This window comes from Meles meles, chromosome 12, assembly GCF_922984935.1.
Source record: "Meles meles chromosome 12, mMelMel3.1 paternal haplotype, whole genome shotgun sequence".
In the NCBI taxonomy this organism is placed as follows: Eukaryota; Metazoa; Chordata; class Mammalia; order Carnivora; family Mustelidae; genus Meles; species Meles meles.
The window spans coordinates 4,327,673-4,350,916 of record NC_060077.1 but is presented as its reverse complement, the minus strand read 5'-3'; the positions used below and the strand labels follow the sequence as shown (position 1 = coordinate 4,350,916).

The following is a 23,244-nucleotide window of genomic DNA, read 5'->3' as shown; positions in this document are numbered from 1 at the left end:
AATGTGTGCAAGCACCACGCGGGTCCCTCCCCAAAACCAGTATGGCAGGCCCCACTGGGATCAGCGATTGGCTGTTGAGGAAGACTCCAGTATGTGGGATACGGAAACATCTTAGGCTAACATCACTTGTTATTGATACCATCAGCTAAGTTGCCATCTGAGTTATTAACCTCTTTACGGGCAAATGAGCAGTTTTCCACCCTCTGGGTTTTTTGTGCCTTCAGCTTGGGATGTTGCGTGCAGTGGGGCCTCCATAGATGTTGACTAGAAAGTGATGCTGGCTAAAGCCTCACAGCTGTTTCCAAGATGGAAAGGAGTCAACTCATATTCTAAGATTGCAGTGGTTAAGAGTGATGAACATTTGTATACTTCTTTACAGGGAACAGAGTGCTTTTGGATACATTCTGAAACTGAGGTTTAGAAAAAAGTGAATCATTTACCAAATTAGTGTACTAAGTCCTTGGTTGAAGTGAAATTAGAGCCCTCCGGCCTGCTTCCCGCGGTGCTCAGTGACAGTGTCTAGTGCATGCCTTGCCTCTGCATGTCAGCATCTCACCGCACTTCTGAACCCCTTTGAAGCACTCTCCTGAGGTTGCTGAGGTGGAGTATGGAGGAGAAGGAAAAGAAGTACAGAAAAATGTGGAAAGACCCTTGCCTAAAAGATCTTTTCAGTCTAGCTTGAATTCACAAATGAGAAGTCCTTATTTCAAACCAAGAATTGGGGACCAAAGGATGGGGAAGAGCTGGCCCGGTGTGTGCCATCCAGCACCTGGCTGACGCCGTGGGCTGTGTGCGCTCTGGCGGCAAGAGCCGCAGGTCAGCCTCAGATCTGCACGTCTGCTCTCTTCCGACTGAGCTCTCAACAATGAGAGTGTCGCTCCCTGCATGGCCTCTATCACATCAGGCAGTGCACACTTGCACTTGGAGAATATGTGCTTATGGGCTGAATTCTTATCATTCCCACCTTTTTGTGATTCTTTTCCTTCGGCTCATATGAAATTTTTCTTAAGCTGCTGTTTATTACCAGTGTTGTCCAGAAACCCCTTTCTGTTGCTAAAATGGCCTGTACTGACACAGAAATAAACATGCCAGCTTACTCAGGTGGTAGTTGAGAGGTCTAAGTCAGACTTGTGAAATGCAGAGCTAGTGGCCTTGGAATGTGTCTAATTCCCTGATTTTAATCCTTTGTTTCAGATAAAGGATGAGAGGAAGGCTGAGTAGGCAGGGCGTCAGGCCTGCATAACCAGTGTAGCCCCCTTGAATCTAGGCCCCCATGTGGCTGGGTTCTGCTGTCTAATGCAGATTGTCTGATGTCTAATGCTGACCAATTCCAGCTCTCTTTTTTTTTTTCAGGCTGACAGTAGGTATAAAAATTATCACTTGTTGAATACCCAATAAATTAGAAAATTGGACATTAATACCCAGTAAAGGATTTCGTCCCTCTAAGGATCATTTAAGTGCCCTCTATGATTCATACACCCCTGGACATCTTATTGGTGTGTGCAGGGACCTCGTCCCAGGATTTCATCAGCAGAATGCATAGGCCCCGCTCTGTGGGGTGACCCAGGAAACAGAGGGCCTGCAGGATAAACTTTGCTCTGACACGTAACATCATAGTGTCTTAGTTCCCTCAGTGCGAAATGGGAGGGTGTTTCCACCTCTGCCAACTTGAGGGGCATGAATATTACGAGCTTAAACTAAGGCATTTGGTGTCTTCCCTTATCTATATATACACAGAAATATATTTGAGTGTCATCTTCGTCATACAAAGGTTATACTTTAGGGGTTTCTTGTATTTAATAGACTCCTCTGGTTTGGCTTTTCTGCATGTGCTTATGGATCAGTCATTCACCAGAGAGGGCAGACCTGTCCTGGTCTTTGGTTCTCTTGCTGTTATAACTAATTAAGCACCCTCGAGTGTGCATGAGTAATTAAACTAATTTTGTCCAGTGCCTGAGAACCTGTACTTGTCTGTGCTGAACTTCTCCTGCTGGGATGTATGTGGAGTTGCCTAGAAAATAATTGTAAAGCATTTTGCCAACGTAGTATGCCATTTGTAATTGTGCCAAATGGCTCCTAGGAATTTTTTTTTTAACCCCAAATTCTTCTGAGTTTCCTCAGAACTGGGGCTGGAGGAGTTCCCACTGGACCAGCAGGTATTGCTGACCCATGGGAACCATGCAGACAGAGCAGGCTTGCCCACACCTTTTTCATTCTCAGAGCAGCCAGGCTCCAGACTCTTCCTGGTAAAGGCTCATCTCATCACTGGCACCATTAGCCAGCCGTTGTCTGATACTAACCAGCAAAGGCAGGGCCCTAGGGCACCTAAGCAGTGGGCTGGAGGCTCTGCAAAGCAGCTCGCTCCACTCATGAGGACTCCAGAGCTCAGAGCTGCTACCCACTGGCGCTCAGGGCCTGCGTCTCTGCAGGAGCCACACGGCTATCTGGCCAGCAGTCTGGAACAGACGGAACCATGTCTGCTCTCTCTGTAATGAACGGGGGTGACCCCGAAAGTCCTGAGTTATGGAAGGATAAATTAGTTAAATCTAAATCCCGGAAAATTCTTTCTCCCACCCTACCCCCCACAAATCTGTTAAAAGCGGCAGGGGGGCAGCCCACAAATGCAGGAGTAGGAAGCCTTGCTCTGGTGCAGGTGTCCTGGGCGGACATGGGCAGAGTGGTCAGCGAGCAGGTGAAGATTCCGCAGTTAGGGTCTGTTGTGTCAAGAGCTAGCGTAGTGATGGAGTGCGCTCGCAGAGTACGGCACTTAGCGGCCATGGTGGCGTTGACATTCGGCAGTAGTAACCTCATCAGGCAGCGGGGCCTTATTTGGACTCCACAGGGAAGGTCCCAGAGAATGTGGAGAGGTGTGATGTAGCGGTTCACAAGAGAGGGAAGGAGCCCTCGCCTCTGTGTTGTGATAGCTGCACTGCTGTTCCCTCCACCGCTGGCATCCCTCTCCTCCTCTGAGCCTCCCGTGCTGTGTAAGCCCCTCCCAGACCTGGGCCTTATCTGTAAACTGTGAGTAGGCAGAGACCTCTTTTCTCTTGAGTTAGGGACTTCCTGGTATTTCTACCCAAATGTTACTCCAAATCCTACCCTCCGCTTCTTTCCAAACAACACTTTTTTCCTTAATTTTTTTTACTGAAATAAAATATACATACAGTAAAGCATACAAATCTTAAGTAGACAGCCCAGTGAATTTTTACAAATGTATACCCTTTTGTGACCACTTCCCAGATCAAGATAAAGCCCATTATCAGCCCCCTACAAGCCTCCCTCTTCTGCTTCCCCATCAATACCCTGACACTTCCTCAAAAGCAGACCTTTCTTCCACTTTCATCTCTTCTATCTCAGTGAAGTTTTAGAATTCTTCATAAATGAATTCCATATTATGGAATGTTTTATGTTTTATGTCTGGCTTTTGCTTGACATTATGTCTATGAAATTCATCCAGGTTATGGCATATAGTGGCAGTGTGTTCTTTTTCACTGCTGTATAATATTCCCACATGTGCCTATATTTCTCCATCCTGTATTGGCATTTGGATTATTTCCCATTATGCGTCTTAAGAATAATGCTGCTGGGAGCACCTGGGTGGCTCAGTGGGTTAAAGCCTCTGCCTTCGGCTCAGGTCCTGATTCCAGGGTCCTGGGATCGAGCCCCATATCAGGCTCTTTTCTCAGCAGGGAGCCTGCTTCCTTTCCTCTCTCTCTGCCTGCTTCTCTGCCTGCTTGTGATCTCTGTCTGTCGAATAAATAAATAAAAAATCTTTAAAAAAAAAAAAAGAATAATGCTGCTGCAGGGCGCCTGGGTGGCTGCACCCAGTGCAGTCAGTTCACCCAGTGCACTTCAGTGGCCTGAAGGCCTCTGCCTTCAGCTCAGGTCATGATCTCAAGGTCCTGGGATCGAGCCCCACATCGGGCTCTCTGCTCAGCAGGAAGCCTGCTTCCCCCCGCCACCCACACCTGCCTCTCTGCTTATTTGTGATCTCTGTCAAATAAATAAATAACATTTTAAAAAAAGAAGAAGAAGAATGCTGCTATAGACATCCTGTTTGCCCTGCATGCACATACCCAGCCATTCGTGTTGGATATGCACCTAAAAGTGAGCTGCTGGGTCGTGGGATAGCGGCAGTGGACACGGCCGGTTTCCCAGAGTGGGTGTACGTCTTCATTCCAGCAGCAGTGAGAGTCCCGAACATTCCACATCCTCGTCAGCACTTAGTGATCATTATTATCTTGTTTATTTTAGTCATTCTGGTGAGAGTCTTCATCATACCTGACTTTGTGTGCCTTTCTATGTGTATGTTTATTTTTTAATATGGAGAATTTCATACAAATTCAAAAATAGAATAATGTGATGATGGCCCATGCACCCCATTGCCAGCTGCACAAACCACCGAGCCCCAGCCAGTCCTGTCCTAAGTTCGTTACATCTACTTGCTTCTCTTGTATTATTCTGAAGTAAATCCCAGAATTTTTATAATTTTATCTGTAAATAAAGAATAAGAACTTTAAAAAAACATAGCCACAGGGATGCCTGGGTGGCTCAGTCAGGTAAGTATCTGCCTTCGGCTCAGGTCAGAATCTCAGGGTCCTGAGATCAAGCTTCATGTTGGGCTCCCTGCCCAGCGGGGAGCCTGCTTCTCCTTCTGCCTCTGCTATTCCCCCTGCTTGTGCACTCTGCTCTCTCAAGTACATCAATAAAATCTTTAAAAAAAAAAAAAAAAGGCACAGGACTATTTTACCTAAGGGAAAAAAGCAATATTTTCTTTCTTTTTTTTTTTTTTTTAATTTTTTATTTTTCTAGGACCTCCTGACTGGTTCAGTCATTGGGGATCTGCCTTCTGCTCAGGTCATGAACCCAGGTCCTGGGATCGAGCCCTGCATTGGGCTCCCTGCTTTGCAAGAAGCCTGCTTCTCCCTCTCCCACTCCCCCTTCTTGTATTCCCTCTCTCACTGTCTCTCTCTCCGTCAAATAATAAATAAATAAATCTTTTTCTTTTTTTTAAAGGTCGGTTATTTTTATTTTTCTAAGTCGGCTCCATCCCCAACATGGGGCTGGAACTCACAACCCCAAGATCTAGAGTCACATGCTCTACTGACTGAGCCAGCCAGGTGCCCTGCAATGTTTTCTTAGTATCAAACCGCCACTGTTCAAATTTTTAACTCTTATAAATGTCATAATTGTTTCTTCACATTTTTTACTTGAATCAAGATGCAAATCAAAATAGGCCTACACATTGCGGTTAGTTAATATGTCTCTTGAGTCTCTTTTAATCTATGGTTCTCCCTTTATCTCTTTTTTTTCTTAACATGTGTGTGTTAAGGAAGCTGAGCTCTTTGTCCTGCAGAATTTCCCAAACCTGGAATTTACTCCCTGCACACCCTAATGCAATCTAGCATATTCTCTCCTCTGTATTTTCCTGTAAATTGGTGGTTGGACATACAAGCATGATTAGGTTTGGGGTCAGTTTTTCTTGTTCGTTTTTGTTTTGGGAAAGCTTCACGATTGACCGTTTGTTGTCTCTTTTGAAAGCTGCACCAGAGCCAGCTGGAGCTCCAGGAGGCGCGACTCTCCTACCGACAGCTGCAGGCGAAGGTGGACGAGCTCGCGGAGGAGAGGAGCCTGCAGAGCTCCGCTGCTACCAGCACGTCCCTCCTGTCCGAGATAGAACAGAGCATGGAGGCTGAGGAGCTGGAGCAAGAGAGAGAGCAGGTGCTGATACCCTGTCCCTCTGGCATGTGAGGTTGCCCAGGGACCACAGGGGCAGGCCCCGGACTGCAGGAGCCTGTCCATCCTTCTTGTGGCCCAGGGCCTACCATTTCAGCTTCCTCCTGGCGAGGGCCTGTGGCGTGCACCTGCGGAAGCCTAGGCCTCCTGGCGGAGCCATCGGGAAGCAGGCCCTGACCAAAGCCTGTTCCGGGCTCACTGCTGCCCCCTTGCCTCCTAGGAGAGGTTTGTTGGCTCATCCTCAGCCCCATCCTCTTACATTGACTGGGCTCTAGAACACTCACGATCCATCCAGATGGCTTCTTTTCATACTACTTCTAACCACTTACTCCCCTAATCATGACTCCTATCAAAGTAACCAGCTATATAAAGAAGTGCTTATATGACACATGGGCGGTGGGAGGGCTGGGGAATTGAGAATTGGGAGTCTGGATAGATGTACTAGGCCCAGAACAAGGACGAGTGTTTCTTAGGACAGGTGATTTATAAAAGGAAAATCTTTTTTCCTAGTCCTAGTCTCTAGGGTGTCAGTATGTTGGGTTCCTACGCTAGAAGAAGATGAGCAAGGGCCGTCTTCTCTAGCGTCCGTAGTCAAGAACGGTTCTTTGTGGGGCAGCTGAGACTGCAGCTCTGGGAGGCCTACTGCCAGGTGCGCTATCTCTGCTCGCACCTCCGAGGGAACGACAGTGCCGACTCGGCCGTCTCCACGGACTCCTCGATGGACGAGTCTTCAGAGACTTCATCTGCCAAGGATGTGCCGGCCGGCAGCTTGCGCACGGCCCTGAGCGAGCTCAAGAGGCTGATACAGAGCATCGTGGACGGCCTGGAGCCCACGGTAAGCAGCCAGGCCGAGAAGCTCCTCAGCCCACACAATCTGGCTGGTGGGAGGCTGCAGGCAAGCATAGGGGACGAGGTTAATCCCAGAGGGGGAGCCTTGCAGAGTCTGCGAGAACGTTGTCAGAGCCCTCATGGTCCGGGGGCAGTCTGTACTGGTGACCCGGCAGAGGGACGGAGTGTCAGGGAATGGAGGTTCCAAAGTCGTCTTCCCGAAGACACGGCATACAAGTGGAGTCCTTTCTCCGTATGGTTAAGTCCAGGCCATGGTGGCCTCGAGGTCCAGGACTTTCCTTGGAAGCTTTGAATATAGAAATTTGGATCTAGGCGCAAACTGCAAGTGTCTTTTCTGGAGCTCTTTGGTCCTGGTGGTGGAGTAGCTGCAAATAGGCAAACTGAAAAGATCTGGAGCTTCTGCTAAAAGGACACAAGTGAGCACAGAAAGTTGAGAAGCTCAACAAGGGCCTTTTAGAATTCCAGATGTGGCTCTTCTTGTGGAGGACAAGAATGTTCCCGTGGGCTCCCTGGGCAGACTGGCATTTCTTCCAACTTCGTGACAGATTTCTGCCAGACTTACTCTCCGTTCACACCCCTGATTCTCGGGCAGTTGTCTCTCTTTGGGGCCTGTCCTCCTACAGAACAGTCAACATCTTTCTCCCCATATTAACTGAAGTCCTGTGAGAGGGTGACTGTCCTTACCTGAACGTGCCGTGTGGATTGTGGAATGTGCTGTAGTTCTGGAGACTGGGTCGTCATGGGGCATGGGAGCGGTCAGAGTGAGGTGTTGACTTCCCTCCCCCGAAGCCTGAAACAAAAATAAATGTCTGGCTAATGTTTGCAGATTCAAATTGGGCAAGAGAGTCTCTCTTCTCTAACCCTTTCTTTCTTCCCTCCTGTGTCTCTTCTCCTCTCCCTTTCTTTTCCTCCACCTCCCACTTCATCTCCTTTATCCTGCTTTCCTCCAAACCAACCCATCTCTACCCCCTCCCCATACCTCCCCTCTCCCTCCCTCCCACTAACCGTCTCCCCGCACCCACCTCTGCTCGTACCATTCTCGGGTTGGTGGCTTTCTCTTTTACTGTCAGAGCTCCCGGAGAATTGACGATGACTCCTTAGAAGAACAGATAAGGCAGACCAGTGAGGACTCAAGAGCCCTAAGGGAACTCATGGAGGGAGAGAGGGGTAAACTGAGGCAAAGCCTAGAGGAGCTGCAGCAACTCCACAGTCAGGTGAGCACCGCTGTCCTCAGTCCTGAGCAGGAAATGTGCATGTGTCCCCCAGGGTCTCTTGGGACCCTCATGAGTTTCCCTCTCCCTCGTCTATTTGAGAAGTGGCTCTCCCCTGACAGGTCCTCAGAGGACAGTGACCTGAAGTTGAGGTAAGCTGGGCGTCTTCAAGAGAAGCAGCCAACCCTCTGGCTTAGCCCGAAGTAAAATTGTTAGGAACAAGAATAGTTGACCCTCCCATTTCCTCCAGTGACGTGCTACCTTCCACAGAGCCCAAATTATCTGGCGGATTCTGACAGCTTGAAGGGCCATAGCTCCCAGGACATCCACGAATGTTTTTCCAGCAGCTTCTAAGCAGGGAAGTTTGCAAACCAAGAAGCAATTGATCTTCGCCGGCCTGTTCTCGCCCTGTAATGCCGCCTCCCCTGCCGGCCTGTTTTTCAGCTTCAGAAGTACTTGCTACTGCTCTTGCGGTTCGTTTCTGTGTGATCGTCATTTCATTTCTCTCGAGAATCCTGGAGGAGGACATCCGTATTCCAGTCTGAAGTATTCTAAAGTGCTCAGGAGCAGCCCCCAACCCAGACAGGAGCTTCTAGATTCTGTCCTAGAAATAGATAAGGTGCTTCCTTTTGACAGGGGTCATGGGTGGTGTTCTGTCCCATGTGTGAGGGACACCACACAGGTAGCGTCTTAACCCCTGCCCCCACCCAGCCGGCCCCCTTCCTCCCTCGTCCGAAGCTGGTCATCCCTTCCTGCCGCCACAGGTTGCTGAGAGAGGGAGGTTAAGCCTGGCTTTTTGCTTCAGACAGTATTTCTTAAATTTAAAGGGCCTTATAGAAATAAACTAATTTGGGGGCTCATACCCACTCTACATCCTAATATAATTCTCTTGAAAGATCCTGGGAGACCCTCCGCAGCTATTGCTGTACTTTCTCTCTGGGAGTGACCATACGGAGAGGACAGAATGATGCTCTTGAAAGCTGTAGCTTGTTTCTGACTAGGCCCCAAAGAATGGAACTAGGCGGCCAAGGACATTGTCATGCCTAAAGCCCGAGTCCCTCAGGAGGTCGTTTGGCCAGGGGTGGTTCAGACACCAGCACGGGCCTTCAAACTGTAAGAATCAAAACAGGACAAGGTGGATCTGACCATTCTTTGGGTGAATAAAAGTTTCACTTACTTGAAAGCCCGCTTATATTTTTGTGGGGGTGCTTCTTAAAGCTCTCTGGTATTGGCTGGTTTGTTTTGTTGCTTCTCAGACTAGCAGAGCTAGAAAGAGCTGGGGTGTTGTTGAGAAACCAGAGCAAGGCACAGGTGGCTGAGGGCCTGGACGCAGCTCTCTCCGAGCCTGTCAATACTTCAGCTGGTAAGTGGTTTATGCCGGCTCCTATGGATTCCCTCTCAGGTCGCTCAGCAAGCAGAGACTCAGGCTCAGCCCCGTGGGGTGTGGAACTGGGCCTCTTGAGTGGGTCATCTCTTCCCAAAAGCTTAGACAAAGCAGCAGATCTCTCAGCCAAAGTACATCCATCCAGAACCAGCCCATGGGGGTAACACTGACCTCCCAAGGCAGCGGGTAGGACACAGACCGAACCGTAGTGTGTCTCCGACACAGTGGCCCTCCGAGTGGGCCCCTTGCCCTCCCTGGGCGCCTGTGCTGCTCTAGACCCTGAGGTGCTCGGCTTGGATGTGACTGTGCCCTTGGGTTCCACAGCCTCTTCTAGAATGCTGAGAGGAGTCCAACTAGCTCTGTCCCCTTTGGGGTGGGGAGTGGCGGGGAGGAAGGGCCAGAGCCCAGACACAGTTATGTGAAACCGAAGTTCCACCAGACCGCCGCTAGACTAGGGTGAAGCCTTATCCAAGGGATGATGCAGCCTCCAAGCCCATTGCTTTCCCCACCGACAGCGTTCTTTTTTTCTCCCGGAAACTGAGCCAGACGTAAAAGCTATAGGACCTGGAAGGGGAAGTCACCAGCCCCCCAGAAGCCTATCCAGATTTTTAAGTAAAAGAGAGCCCAGGTTTAATTTTAACTGACAGTTATGTCTGAGACAAGAATCTGTAACCAGACCTGAAGACCGCCCCGTACCCTTATGCCATGGAGAGCTGCCTCCCACTCCTACTTGGCCTGCTCATTCCCCACAGCTGTGCAGGCTCCTGCTCCCTCCTGGGCAGGGCTCACTGGGGTCTGGAGCAGCTGCTGGGAGGCAGAGAGGATGTTTAGAGCAATAGGAAAACCCGTTACCTGGGGAGCCCCTCCACCGATCCCGAGGCCGGTAAACCAGGCTGTGGGAGGTGCACTGAGAAATAGTCCCAGGCCCAGGGCATCTGGGGGGCTCAGTCGGTTAAGCAGCCGACTCTTGATTTCGGCTCAGGTTGTGATCTCAGGGTCCTGGGTTGGAGCCCCTCATTGGGCTCCATGCTCAGCAGGGAGTCTGCTTCTCCCTCTCCATCTCCTTCCCCCTTCGCTCCTCCCCCTGCAAGCGTGTGCACGTGCACGTGCACGCTCGTGTGCTCGCTCTCTCTCTCTCTCTCTAACAAATAAGGAAATCTTAAAGGAAGGAAGGAATAGTCCCAGTCCTATGTTTGGTTCCTTTATAGGGCTTGACTGGAGCACTAGCCAATTCTCCCCGCAGGGCCATGACCACGCGGTGGAGCACGTACTGGGCACACGTAAGGCCGTCACTGATGAATCTGGGTGGCCCATCCTGTGTGAAATCTCGCTGTGCTGTCTTTCCTCCAGCTTCCTAGCCATCGCCCTGTTTCAGACCTTCGTGCTGTCACACTGTGGCTTTGGTCATCACTTCTCCAGCCCACTTACCCCGCACATGATTTGGATTGATCTTCCTGAAGCACAGCTTGGAAACAGGTTCTAGATTGACTTCCTCTTGTCCCATAGCAGGAAGCCTCAAACTCTCCCCGCCCCGCAGACTGGCTGCATGGCAGCCATCCAGCCTCCTTCCCTGTTGTTTCATCCTCCCCCCCCCCCCCTCCCCCCCCCCCCCGCCATGCTTTAGTCTATTGAACACAGACTGTGAAAGGGCAAGGCGCACACTCTCCGTGCTTCCCCACATCTGGGCCTTTTCTCTGGCCCTTGGCCTCTGTCCAGAAGACTCTTCCTGGCCACCTGCGCGTATCAGCCCTACTCATCCTTCGGGTTTCACTTCTTCCTTCAAACCCTTGACTCCCTTCTTCCTGGAGCCCTCAGCCCTGCTTTGTCATGGTCACCCTTGCTTCCATCTCATCTACCCACTTAAACCTTAACCCCCACGAGGACAAGCTTAAGGTCTGACTTCTCTCCGTCTTCTCTTAAAGCATCTAGCACAGGCCTTACCTAGAATAGGCACAAAAATCAATGTCAAGTGAAAGGGCAAAGAAAACCCTGGATATATGACTGCAAGATGTTTTCTTTGATCCTATTCACTCATGAGGACACCTACTTTATGTGGGAGAAGTGGACTGAGGGGCGGCTGCCGCCGGAGTCAGTGAGTCAGCAGGCCGGGCCAGCCCTCACGATAGCCCCAGCAGGGGGTCCGCGCGGGTGTGGGGAAGAGAAGGGGGCAGAGCTTGCCGCCGGGTGCTGAGCTCCGTCCTTGGTGTCGGTTGCCTCATTTGAGCCTCACGACAGCCTGATGGTGGGAGCTAGTTATTTTTATTCCTGCTTTTTTATGAAAAGGATGTGCAGCTCAGAGAAGGAAGTCCCTTGTCACTTCTAAGACAGCTTATGGTCCGTCTCTACCTTGACCAAGCTTTCCAGACCAAAGCAAAAAGTTCTTGTGGAGTTTTTTCTGGAGCCTATTAAATTTTGGCATTTCCTGCCTTGCATGTGGTTTTATCTGTTTTATCTATAGCTTATTCAGCTGGCAAAACCCTTGTCTGGCACACAGCCAGCCCGAGGCCACGTTAGGGCTGATTTGGTCGGAGAAGTTCTGGCTCTCTCTCTGCCACATACTTTCTGGGTCTTGAGTTTCAGGCCTACCAGGCTACAGAACCTGCTAGTAAGCAGGGTGAGGCTGGGTTTCTCACCTGCCGCCTGCTTGTCTCGGGACTAGCTACAGCCTGTGGCCTCTGCAGGCGCTCCAGCCTGTTCTTCCTTGTGGCCTGTAGCCCTGCTCACCGCAGCTGTCCCCACCATGAAAGCACAGAGCCCCTGGTGCTGACGTGCCAGGACCCTAAGAGTACAAATCCATTGTCCCCAATAACAACAATTGTCCTGTATGCCCCTTCATTGTTGGGCATCCTCTGATTTCTTCCCAAGCGCCTCTACCCCAGGAGAGGACCACTGTGCCGCCTCAGTCTGGGGGTCCGAAGCATCTTCAGGGCAGCTGGATCTTCAGCCTTGCTCTGGGGTCTTTGCTCAATTTCAGTCTGAAGATGTTGAGGCCTGGGACTTGAGAAGCGAGTACACCGAAAGGTGGCATCTGTCCCCTAGCGGGAGAACTAGACCCATACGGATAGATCCTCCCTCGGGAAAATGTCCAAGTATGTGTCATATTTAACAAGAGGGCAGGGCTGGGCATCCCGACTCCAGTCTGAGCCTACTGACTGAGAAGGGGCTCCCACCCTTCCACTCATTCAACAAATATTTACTGAAAGTTCTACCAAGCAGGGTTTCTGATTGCAAACAACAAAAACTCTCTCTGCTTAACTTAAGGAGAGAGAGACTGTATTGAAATTAAATCTGACAGCTAACGGAATCAGCAGGAAGGCTGGAGAACCAAGCTCCAGAACAGAAAGGAGCCATAGGAAGTGGGGCCACAGAAGCAGTCTGCTAAGTGTAATAACTTCCCCTGACCTGTGGCTTTGCTGACCCCTCGAGAATGGCAGTCCCAGGCAGGGAGATGTGACTCACACATCTAGGTCCCCTTTCCATGTCTGTGTGCCTGGGAAAGGATATGTCTCTCCCCTTTGGCTACCTTACTGGGAGGGCATCCCCTGTTTCTCACCAAGACTCGTGCAACCAGGAATGTCCCTCAAGGAGGAATGCATTTGGGATGATGACTAGCCAAGAAGAAGACAATTGTCTACGGCACAAGTATTTTCAGATTGAGCATCGTAGAGTCAGGCTCTGAAATGCACAGATGAATGAGACACGCTTCCTCCCACTGCAGAACCGTAGGTGTCCAGAGGGCTCCTGTACACTGGGTGGGGTAAGCTGTGGTCACTGAGGGAGCCACAAGGAAGGACACCCTACCACCAAAGGATGACCCCCAGTGAATAGGCCGTGGGACCATTCACTGAGGCATGGACCATGGACCTCGAGTGAAAAATGGTATCACGTGGGTGTCTAAATTCCATATGGCTTTGACCAGGGAAGCTTAGGGACCAGGCTGCATCAAGTACTCACAGAAATAGGAGCCAGGCTTTGCCAGGGCCCTGTGCATAGCAGGGTTCCTTGTTGAGTGGAAGGTGGCTGGAAAACTTGAGTCCTGCCCCTAACCTTGTGTTTCAGAGCCCTGATGCACATGTGGTCTTCATTAGTACCTGCCAGTGCCTTGAAATGGAGGTGGTGGTGTGGAATGCTACGTCCAAAGGGCATCCTACCCCCGCGGCTGCCGTCCGGGGCTGAACTTCATCCCCCACCCCCACGCCCCTGCCACGGGGCTCCAGCCTCGCTTGTGGCATCCCTTCTCCGGAAGAGCTGGGCGTCTCTCAGAGCCAGGGGCCTCGGGAAGCTACAAGCACCCACCTGGGGCCGCTTGTTCCTTTCTGCCTCTTTCAGGGCGGCCCCCCAGGCCAGCAGCGGTGGAAGCCCCGCACTCATGCCTGTGGTCTCCCGCCAGGTGACGCTGCTGAGTGTGGAGATGACTGCCCTGAAGGAGGAGAGAGACCGACTCAGAGGGACATCTGAGGACAGGGAGCCAAAGGAGCAGCTTCAGAAGGCCATCCGGGACCGCGACGAGGCCATTGCAAAGTGAGTGGGCATGGTTTGTCGAATTTTACTTTAATCACAAGCAACGTGGGCTCCGTTTTAAAAGTGAAATGCTGCAGAAGATGACGGAAGCGCGAGTGTTTCCCTGCCGGCCACCGCAGCCCGGCCTGCTGCTTCCCCCAGACGCGCTACTGTTGCGCGGGTCTTCGTCCCGGCTGTATCCAGCTGTGTGTGCTTGTTTGGGGTTTTTTCTAAGTATTGATGGGACGATGCTCTGTGTGTCTGTGTATCTTAGCTTTCCAATTCCATTATATAGATCTACCTCAACTTCTTTGTTTTTAGGGTTTTTTTTTTTTAGGGGAATTTTTGTTACTTTTTATTATGGGCTTTTTTAAGCATACACAAAAGTAGAAAAAAATAAGATGGATCCCTACCTACCTGTCTTTTGGTTTCAACCCTAATCAGCATATGGCCGGCTGTTTCATCTACATCCTACCCGCTGCATTCCTGTGGAACTGTGTGGAAGCAAATCACAAGATCCCTTATCTCATCCGTAAACACTTCAGTATAGATACTACCAGATAAAGACTCTTTCTGGAAAACACACAACCACAATAAGGTCGTCACACTTGAAAAAACTTACAGTAATTTCTTAATATCATCTAGTAACCAGTTGCCCCATAAATGTCTTTTTATGATTGATTAGAATCAGCCTCCAAAGCCCACAAACCCCATCTAGCTGATATGTACCTAAGCCCCCCACCCCGTCTTTTTTTTCACGTGGCGTCTTTTATTGAAGACACTGATGATTTGTCTGCATTCTGTGTCTGATGGGTCCTCAGAGTGTCATTGAGCAATTTTCTCTCACCTGTATCCCCAGTAAACTGGGGTATATTTTCATAGTGTTTTGGGTTTTCTTTAGCAGAGAAGAAATGCATTCTCTTACATTAAAAAAGTTTGGAAGTGCATAGGCAAAAAAAAATTTACATATTCCCCATCCCCCTTCAAATGATTCTTTATCGTGCATTTAATCTGCCCTCTCCACTGTGAGAGAAAAGGCACTGAAAAGGTCTGCTCCTGGGGCACTTTGCACCACTGTTCAAGCGTCTGTGTCACTTCCCTGTTTACAGAACACTTCACTTTAATCCCCTCAGTCACAGCGAGAATTAAAGTTTGGGTTTTTTTTTATATTTTATTTATTTATTTGACAGAGAGAGATCACAAGTAGAGCGGCAGGCAGAGAGAGAGAGAGGAGGAAGCAGGCTCCCTGCGGAGCAGAGAGCCTGATGCGGGGCTCGATCCCGGGACCCTGAGACCATGACCTGAGCCGAAGGCAGCGGCCCAACCCACTGAGCCACCCAGGCGCCCGAGAATTAAAGTTTTTAATCCCAGTTTTTACAGAGGAGGAAACTGAGATGCTTTCCCCAGTTGCACGGCCAGTAGTGATCACTGGCCTCCCCCTCAGGTCTCTTGACCCCTGTCCCACATCCTTTCGCTTTACTGCACAGGCTGCTTGTCAGCAAACTAAAAGGAGCGCATTTGAAATAAATTGTAAATAGATACTCTATACCCTTTTAGCAATTTTTTTTTTATTTGTTTATTTGACAGACAGAGATCACAGATAGGCAGAGAGGCAGCCAGAGAGAGAGGAAGGGAAGCAGGCTCCCTGCTGAGCAGAAAGCCTGATGCGGGGCTCGATCCCAGGACCTTGGGATCATGACCTGAGCCGAAGGCAGAGGCTTTAACCCACTGAGCCACCCAGGCGCCCCCTCTATACCCTTTTAAAAAGTAACACCACACATTTTAATTTCTGACTTTGAAATTCCCCACACCTTTCCCCTTCTCACCTCCACACACACTTGTCCACTCCCCTCTGCTAGCTCTCTAATCATTTCATCGTCTCCATTACTTAGTTCTACCTTTCCGTCCCCTTGCCTCTCTGGCCAGGACCTCCGGTGACCCTGTCCGACAACTTCCAGTTCCTTTAGGAAGTATACTCAGGCTCACAAACCCAGGCCTCTCTGCCACTGGACTCCTGGAGAATATTTGATTCAGTAGCGAATACTTGAATAGCACTGGAATATTTTGGAGTGGGAGCGTACTTTCATGAATAACAAAGGGTGAAATTGTGTCATACAGTTAGGGAATAAAATGGTAAAATGAAGGTGCTAATTGTAGAAGCCATTGGGGAATAAAAAGCAGAATGGAGTTAGAAGTAGAAAATGGCTGGTCACCTTCTCTCAGCGAGACAAGCAAATGAGAGCTGAACATCCGGCTCTGACCGTATTCTGCCATCAGCACAGAAGGTGGGAGGTACAACCAGAGAACGTACCGGGGTGCAGGAAGGAAGAAACAGAAGTTTTCTAGTCCTCTCCCTTAAAATAAGTGGAACCTAGCTCTGACATATGGGGGACCGGGGAGGCCAGCAAGTCTCCAGGAAACCTTGAAATGCAAGCCTTTGCCTTCTGCCAAAGGTGGCCCAGTGAACCTCCTGGTGTCTGACCGAGCTGATGAGCAGACTGTCCTCCCGGGGTACGCAGCATTGTGCAGTGAGGCCCTTGTCCTTCGTGGACCCTATGTAATATGGCTGGGGCGGAGGGAGGGGTTAGATCACTCCAGCGGGTTTGCTCTTTTTCTGTCCCGTAGAAATTAAACTCTTGGTGTACAGCATTGAGACAGCAGACCTAAAGAATCATTTCCATGTGGGGGAAGCACACTTGGCGTAGGACCTTAAGGGTTTTACAAGATGCTTTCCCACACATCATCTCTGTCCATCCTGACTGCACTTTGGAATCAGCTGGGGACTCCCTTGGATGCCAGGGCCCTCTCCCGAGCAGTTCAGTCTGAATCTCCTGGTTTGGAGCTACGTCTTAGAAGTGCCCCCTTCCCCACCGCGTGATTCTAGTGCGTAGTCAGGAGTGAGAACCCCCAGGAAAAACAACTTTCCTCTCTCCCTGGGCTACACAAACCTGAAGGTGTTCTTTACCCTGCACAGTAATGAGTTTCACGGCTTCATCGCCTAGAGGTAAAAGCAAAAATCTGGGGTAGCAGTCTGCCTCACAGAAACAAAAAGGAGTCCGTTACTTGCGGTTTCATTTAAATAAGGACTTCTTCTAGCCCTTTGAGATAATACTTAAAATTCTGATCAATATATGGATCAGCAGGCTCTGGGGCTTAGCTCTCCTGGCCTGGGGCTCTCGGGAATGAAAAGCACCGAGACTCTCCAGGGAGCAAACGTTCTCTGGGGTGCAGTCCAAGGCCCGAATGCGGCGGTCCTGGGGAAGGAAGGGGACCCCTGCGAGCCTGGCGGCACAGCTGCTGCCGGACCTCCGCCCGGGGGCCTTGGTCAGCACATTTTCAGGGGTCTCTGGGCTTCTCGTGGCGCCACCTGCCGGGAGACGCCCAGAAGCTCAGGAGGCTGCTGCGGTCTCCGGTGCCAGGGGTTGGCGCGGCTCTTCCCGACTGCGGGGGTGGCCGGCCCGGCGTCCATGGCAACGGCGCCGCGTAAGGATTTCCGCCCGCCGCGGGCAGCCAATGATAGCGGGTGTGACACGGCAGCCTGAGGCGTCTGAGACCCCAGCGCTCATTGGGCGGCCCCTGCTCCTGTCTGTTCAACCGCAGTGCGGCGGGCAGACGGGGTGGTGCAAGCTCTCCAGACGCCTCTGTGGGAAAGGCGGGTGGGGCGACGTTGTGCGGCCCTGAGGTGTCAGGGGAGGTGACTCATGGATCGGACTTGAGGCCGGAAAGGAAGTGTGGGTCCCAGCGGTGGCCCCGAGTGCCGTACCCCCACTGCCCCGCCTCTCAGCTGGGCTCAGCTTGCTGCAGCCGGCAGCGTCCCCAGGCGGGTCCTCCAGCCGTCCTTGGGACGTGCGCCCTGGCGCTGGCCCGGTGCGCGGGGCGGTTCTGCTTTGCCGTTCCGAATGCAAAAGGCAGTTGATGACGGGGCTAAGGAATGCCCTGTTTGGCAGCCGGGCGACCAGTGCATCTGCAGAAGCTGCTCAGCCTCTCTCACTTTCTGTTCCCGTGCCCCCCCAATGAAAAAAATTTTTTTCTTTTGCATTGTTGTAGGAATGTTGGAAAAGGCAAACAGTAATATATGAAACATTAAGATGTGAAAACACAAAGTGCAGAAGTATGTGGGAGCCCATCACTGATCACCCAGAGAGCCCCAAGCGGACCTTGTGTATGACCTTTAAGTACACACAGGCAGTTTTTCTTTTATAAGCTAGCCCCAGACCGGACGCTGGCTTGGGGTGCTTTTCTCCATCCAGCAACACAGCCTGTTCCCCCACTGTCTGAGTGATGAACACTCAGTGTCGTGGTTGTTGTTGGTGACTGTGATCAGCTAGGCTGTAATCATCACCACTGTGTGGCGACTTTGGCACACCTGTGTGCCTTTAGGACATATCCCTTACGTGGGGGGAGGTTGCTCTTGAAAAGGAGGGGCTGGGAGAACGAGGTCTTTACCTCCCTTGGGGATGGGTCTTATGGGGGAATGATAGCCTCTCCTTAGTGCCCTGCAAGGCCTGTGATGTCCTCTGGGTTCCGGTCCTCCTTCATCCTCCTTCCTGAGCCCCCTCTTCATCTGTGAGATGGGGGGGACAGATAGTCCCTTCACCTACCTGTCGTTACAACAGTTGAGGAAATGGATGTGAACCCACGCTGGGAACTTTCCAGTCCTTGGCAAGAAACATCCTAGATACTGTCACAGTTCCTATTTGTTGTGAGTTTGGTCACAGCCTGTTTCCTCTGTCCTGTGGACTCCGGGTGCCCCAGGTAAAGAATCAGATGCCTCTGGCATGGGGAGCCCACGCTCACCCGGCTTGTCTGTTTTTAGGAAGAATGCTGTAGAGCTAGAACTCGCCAAGTGCAAGACAGACATGATGTCTCTGAACAGCCAGCTGCTGGACGCCATTCAGCAGAAGCTGACCCTCTCGCAGCAGCTTGAGGCTTGGCAGGTAAGGAGATTCCTGAGACCCAGGGTGAGGGAAGATGAGGCTCTGGGAGGAGTTGCTGAATCCAGGCAGAATATTAGGAGAATTTGTTACTAGAGGGCTCTGCGCACGTGGGTGAGCAGTAACCCGCCATCACCTGGTAAGATTCAGAGCCTGTGCTCCCCCCGTCCCCAGGGAAGCAGGCCTGAGGATGCTGTCCCGAGCGGTGAGCTCCAGGCAGTGCCAAATTGTAGGGCTGCCGTGACCGCCAGATTTGGAGCAGGGGCTTCCCCCGGCTGGTCGTCTCCACTCTGTTTAAATTAGCTGGAAAGAAACAGCTGTTACCACAAAGGGCCCCGGAAGCCCTATATGGTGGGACGACAAGTCACAGTATGTAGAAGTATGTAGTTCGCAGTCCCTGGCCTGCCAGCCGCCGCTGCCCTTTCCTTTCTCAAAGGCCAGCTTCCTTTTTCCAAAGGGCACTACCCTGGGGGGAAATGAGTCAGTGTGTCCTCTCTAGGACCACCATTTTCAGTCCCAGCCCCAACTCGGCTCCCCACTGGGCCAGGCTGTGAAAAGCCCCCGCTGGCGGACAGGTTAACAGTCACCATTCCTCCAAAGGCCTGACCGGCCTGGCCACGGGAGCACTTGGCCCCCCTCCCCTGGGAGATGGTTCCTGCCTCCTGGGCTCTGGCCCACCAGCAGCTGGCCGGTCACCGGCTTACCGCCCGTTCTTCTCTCTTCTCTCCTGGCTGCAGTTTGCTTCCTCAGGGCTTTTTACTATCTGGCTCCTTTGGTTTCTGATCTAGTGGCCTTTCTCAGTTCCCGTATCAACAGCTTTAGTTGTACACCCCTCCTGCCTTTGAGGTGAGATCAAGCCCGCATTCCACCCACCGTGTCCCCCGCTGCCATCGCCATCTCGCCCCCGCCTTCCCGTGGTCCGCCGTGTCGTGTGTGCCGGCGTCCGGCGTCATCTCTGTGCAGTGTGTGCCGTGCCATCCCCCGCAGCGCGCCTCCCGCCACCGCCGCGGCCCAGGACTGGCAGGCCGGCCCGTTTCTGACTGCCTCAGCCCTGGTTTCTCGTTGCTCCCTCCTCATCACTGGGCTCTTTTGCCCGCAGAAGTACTGGCAGGTGTGGGATCGTAAGTGGCTCAGGCCTGTGTGTGTATGAAGTTCTGCAGTGATCTATTTCATGCGCTTACCCTGATGAACGTTACGGTGTAAAAGATGGGGTTTGCAGTGGGTCAGTAAAAGCACCAGCCCTTTGAAAGGGTTTCTTTCTGAGGGAGCCTGTTACGTTCCCATGGTGCTGCGGGGAACGGATTTTATTGAGCAGGTCCTAAGTGCAGGGCGCTGTGCCCAGGATTTGGCAGTGGGACTTGGGAGGAGTAAGTGCCCTACTTCTGCGAAGAGGAGAGGGACTGGAAAGCACCTGAGTGTGAGGAAAGAGCAGGATGTGAACAAGGGAGGGAGAAGCAGGAGGTCCACACTCGCTGCTCGCTAGGAAAGTATGGGGTAAGAAAAGTCCCTTTGTTTCACACAAACACCTACAGTGACAGAAGCGCGGGTGTGAGCACAGGAGGTGTCGGAGCGGGGGGCGCCAGCCCCACTTCCTGCCCTTGTCGAGTGGCGGCCTGAGCGCAGCCCTCACTGTCCAGCGCTCAAGCAGGGAACGCTCCGCGGGCTCGTCCCAGGCGTTAAGGCAGGGTTTGGTGTCTTGACCAGGGCATCCCAGAGCCCACTGGGTTTAGGGGTGAAGGCATCAGGCAGATGCTGGCTCTGTTCCCGCTCGTGTTAACCAGACGGGGCTGTTTCGACGTCCAAAGCAGTAGCTCTCGCATGCTTTGCTGGTAGCAGGACGCCTTTGCCATCAGAATCTTGTGCAGAGCCAGGATCGAACCACTAGAAAGGAGAGAGGGCTGCTCTGTCCAGAGGCCCCTCTGTGGGATACGTCTGCTGTGCTTGTAAAGCATTTGGGGTGAGAGGGCATTTCTTAGGCAACTTTAGCAAATTGGGGAAAGTTGCTAACCCAGGGAGGAAGCCAAGGATATGCACTAATAAGCAGGAGCAAGTCAGGCCCTGAAGACGGGGATGCCCGTGGCCCGAGCCACACGCGGAAGGCTCCAGCGAGGGTGCTTGGTTGCGGGCGAGGGCAGGGCCGAGGGAGCCCGTGGTGCCTGGGCATCCACGATGCAGGTAGAACTTGGAGGGGGCGAGGGGGCAGGAGAGGTCCCTGGAGCTGACCCTTTGGACTGGAGAGCTGGCGAGCAGAGGTCGCCCTAGGGCCCAGGGAGGGATGCCAAGGCACACCCAGCCCCAAGGGACGCAGGAGGCAGGGCAGAGGCGGCCAGTCACAGGCAAGGCCTGGGTGGAGTCAGGGAAGTATCAGCTTTGGCCTGCCCTTCTTTGGGCTTGCAGGGACAGACCAGCACCGGGTCAGCCACGGAGCTGAAGCCAGCAGGAAGCCCGAAGCCCTGAGGAGGCGGAGGTGTCGGTGGCTCCTGTGTGTCCAGGCATCACGACTACACTTGCTGCTTTCTTGGTCGGCCTGAGCTGGCTGCAGCCGTTCAACCATCTCATCTCATCCCCATCCCGCGTCCCTCTGACATGTGCCGCCCCCGCTCCCCGCCCCGGGTCGGAGCCCCTGTTCATGCCCTCCGTTCTGCCCTCTGCAGGACGACATGCACAGGGTCATTGACCGGCAGCTGATGGACACACACCTGAAGGAACGGAGCCGGCCTGCGGCTGCCCTCCCCAGGACCCACGGCGCGGGGCGTGGGGACGAGCCCAGCACCGCCGAAGGCAAGCGGCTCTTCTCATTCTTCAGGAAAATTTAAGTCGGGAGGAGTCAGGCCAGCAAGGATGGGTAGACTAGAGGGGACTGAGCGTGCGAGGCCCCAGCACACCATGCTTGCACACGAGGGCTCCCTTGGGCCAGCTCAGCGGCCGCACTGCCCACCCACACTGGGGCCCAGTCATCCAGAAGAGCCCATGCGGCCTCTGACGGCTGCCCTCGACAGAGGGACAGGCAGGAGCCCTGTCCCTACTGCCAGGCCACGCCCGGCCTAGGCTGCCCCATCCTGCTGCCTCCGAGCAGCCCCTCGGGCTCTGCCAGGCAGATGCAGCAGACGGTGGCCCACCCCGCCCACCCCCCGGGGGCTTCCCCGTCCCACCCCAGGCACTGCTGCCCTCCTGTTTTGGAATTCGGGGAACAGAAGGAACGGAGGCCATCTCTGCGCGCCTCGGAAGGCCGTCACAGCCCCCAGCTGGCCTGAGCTGTGGAGACGGAGGTCGCTAGTGCTCTGGGACAGCAGGTCCAAGGCTGAGCCTCCTCCTGTCCCCCCCATCTCTGGCCCAGGGAGGAAGGGGGAGGTGGCTCCCCACCCCCGTGCATGCACCTCTGCCCGGAGCACCTCTGCGGCAGGAGGCCCGGCCTGCAGGGCCTGACCAGCTGGGGCTGTTCTCTGGCATTCAGCCACCGCTGGGCTCTCTGGGGGCTGCACTGTCGCCATCCCAAGGTCAGGAGGAAGAAGGGCCCTGCCCTCCCCCCCTCCGCTCTCAGCGCCACTGTTCTCCCTCCCTGGCCTCAGGGCCCCGGTGTTTTCACGGGCCCCTTCACGGGGCCAGAGCTGGGAGGGGGTCTGCTCCTCTTCCCACGGCCCCCCGCTCCCCTCACACGTACAAGTTCTTGGCTCAGCCAAGCGCGTCCAGGCCACAGAACGGCCCCAGAGGGGTCTGCGGTCAGCCGCCTCCACCTCGAGGGCAGCCCTGGCACCCCGGGCGGATGCCACCAGATACTGCCCCCCAGGCCTGCGGAAGGCGGAATCCTGCAAGCTGCTGCTGCTGCTCCTTCCTCAGCAGCCACCCCACCCTCTCTGCTGCGGCCCCCCTCAGAGGCCCCGGGCTGAGCCAGCCCGCACGCTGCTTTACCAAGGATCATCTCCCTCCCTCCCTCGGGAAAAGCACAGCAGGGATGAGCGGCAAGAATGTACCTATAGATATGTACAGACCACAGTGCTGTAATTTTGTATGTAGCAATCCTGTAAATACATGTACGGATTTTATAATATACATATTCTATATGAATCTATAAAGGCATATTTTTAGAACAACAGCGCACCACGGCTTCTTTTGAAAATAGTCAAAGAATAAAATGAATTTCTACAGAGCTTCCTGCCTCAATCACTGGGGGACCCAGAGGGCTCTGGTCAGAAAGCAGCTTCCAGCTCAGAGCCACCGGCTGCCGGCTCTGTAGGGTCAGTGGGAGGGAGTCCCTCACACCTCCGGGAGGTCCCCTCCTCTCCTGGTACTTGGTGAGTGGATTCAGCCAGGAAGGGGGGCACCTCCCCAGGAGGGCACGGGCATCCTGTCCACGACAGCACTCCGGGCCCCGCCCCCACACGTACCCTGGCCCCGGGCACCCTGCCAGCCCTGCTTCCCACGCCCGGGGCAGGCCCTCCAGCCTGGCAGGAACTCGGAGCCACAGAGAAATCACTGCAGGCAAAGCTTCCACGGCATCGTTCCGGCCGTGCGGAGGATGAACAGGGCACTTCCCCTGGCATCTTACCGCATGTGCTTCCGACCTCTGCCTCGAACCGGAGGGGGAGCTCAACCTGGACCAAGCTTTTGCGGGGAAAACCAACTTGGCTTC

The 23,244-nt window shown here is 53.1% G+C and overlaps 1 protein-coding gene across 5 annotated transcripts in view; it reads left to right on the top strand.

Moving 5' to 3' along the window:
- The window catches only part of BICDL1 (BICD family like cargo adaptor 1), a 104,514-nt gene extending 81,282 nt beyond the window's left edge, over positions 1–23,232 (top strand). For 2 of the 5 annotated variants that reach the window (XM_046024327.1, XM_046024328.1), the window contains 6 exons: positions 5,542–5,721; positions 6,353–6,571; positions 7,656–7,799; positions 13,571–13,701; positions 18,497–18,617; positions 21,269–23,232. In XM_046024327.1, the coding sequence (XP_045880283.1) occupies positions 5,542–5,721; positions 6,353–6,571; positions 7,656–7,799; positions 13,571–13,701; positions 18,497–18,617; positions 21,269–21,430 (957 nt within the window). In that variant the 3' untranslated portion in view covers positions 21,431–23,232. Of the gene's footprint in view, positions 1–5,541; positions 5,722–6,352; positions 6,572–7,655; positions 7,800–13,570; positions 13,702–18,496; positions 18,618–19,351; positions 19,461–21,268 lie in introns of all 5 variants that reach the window. The other 3 variants (XM_046024330.1, XM_046024331.1, XR_006820994.1) reach the window with 2 other exon arrangements.
- Positions 23,233–23,244: the final 12 nt, after the last annotated feature.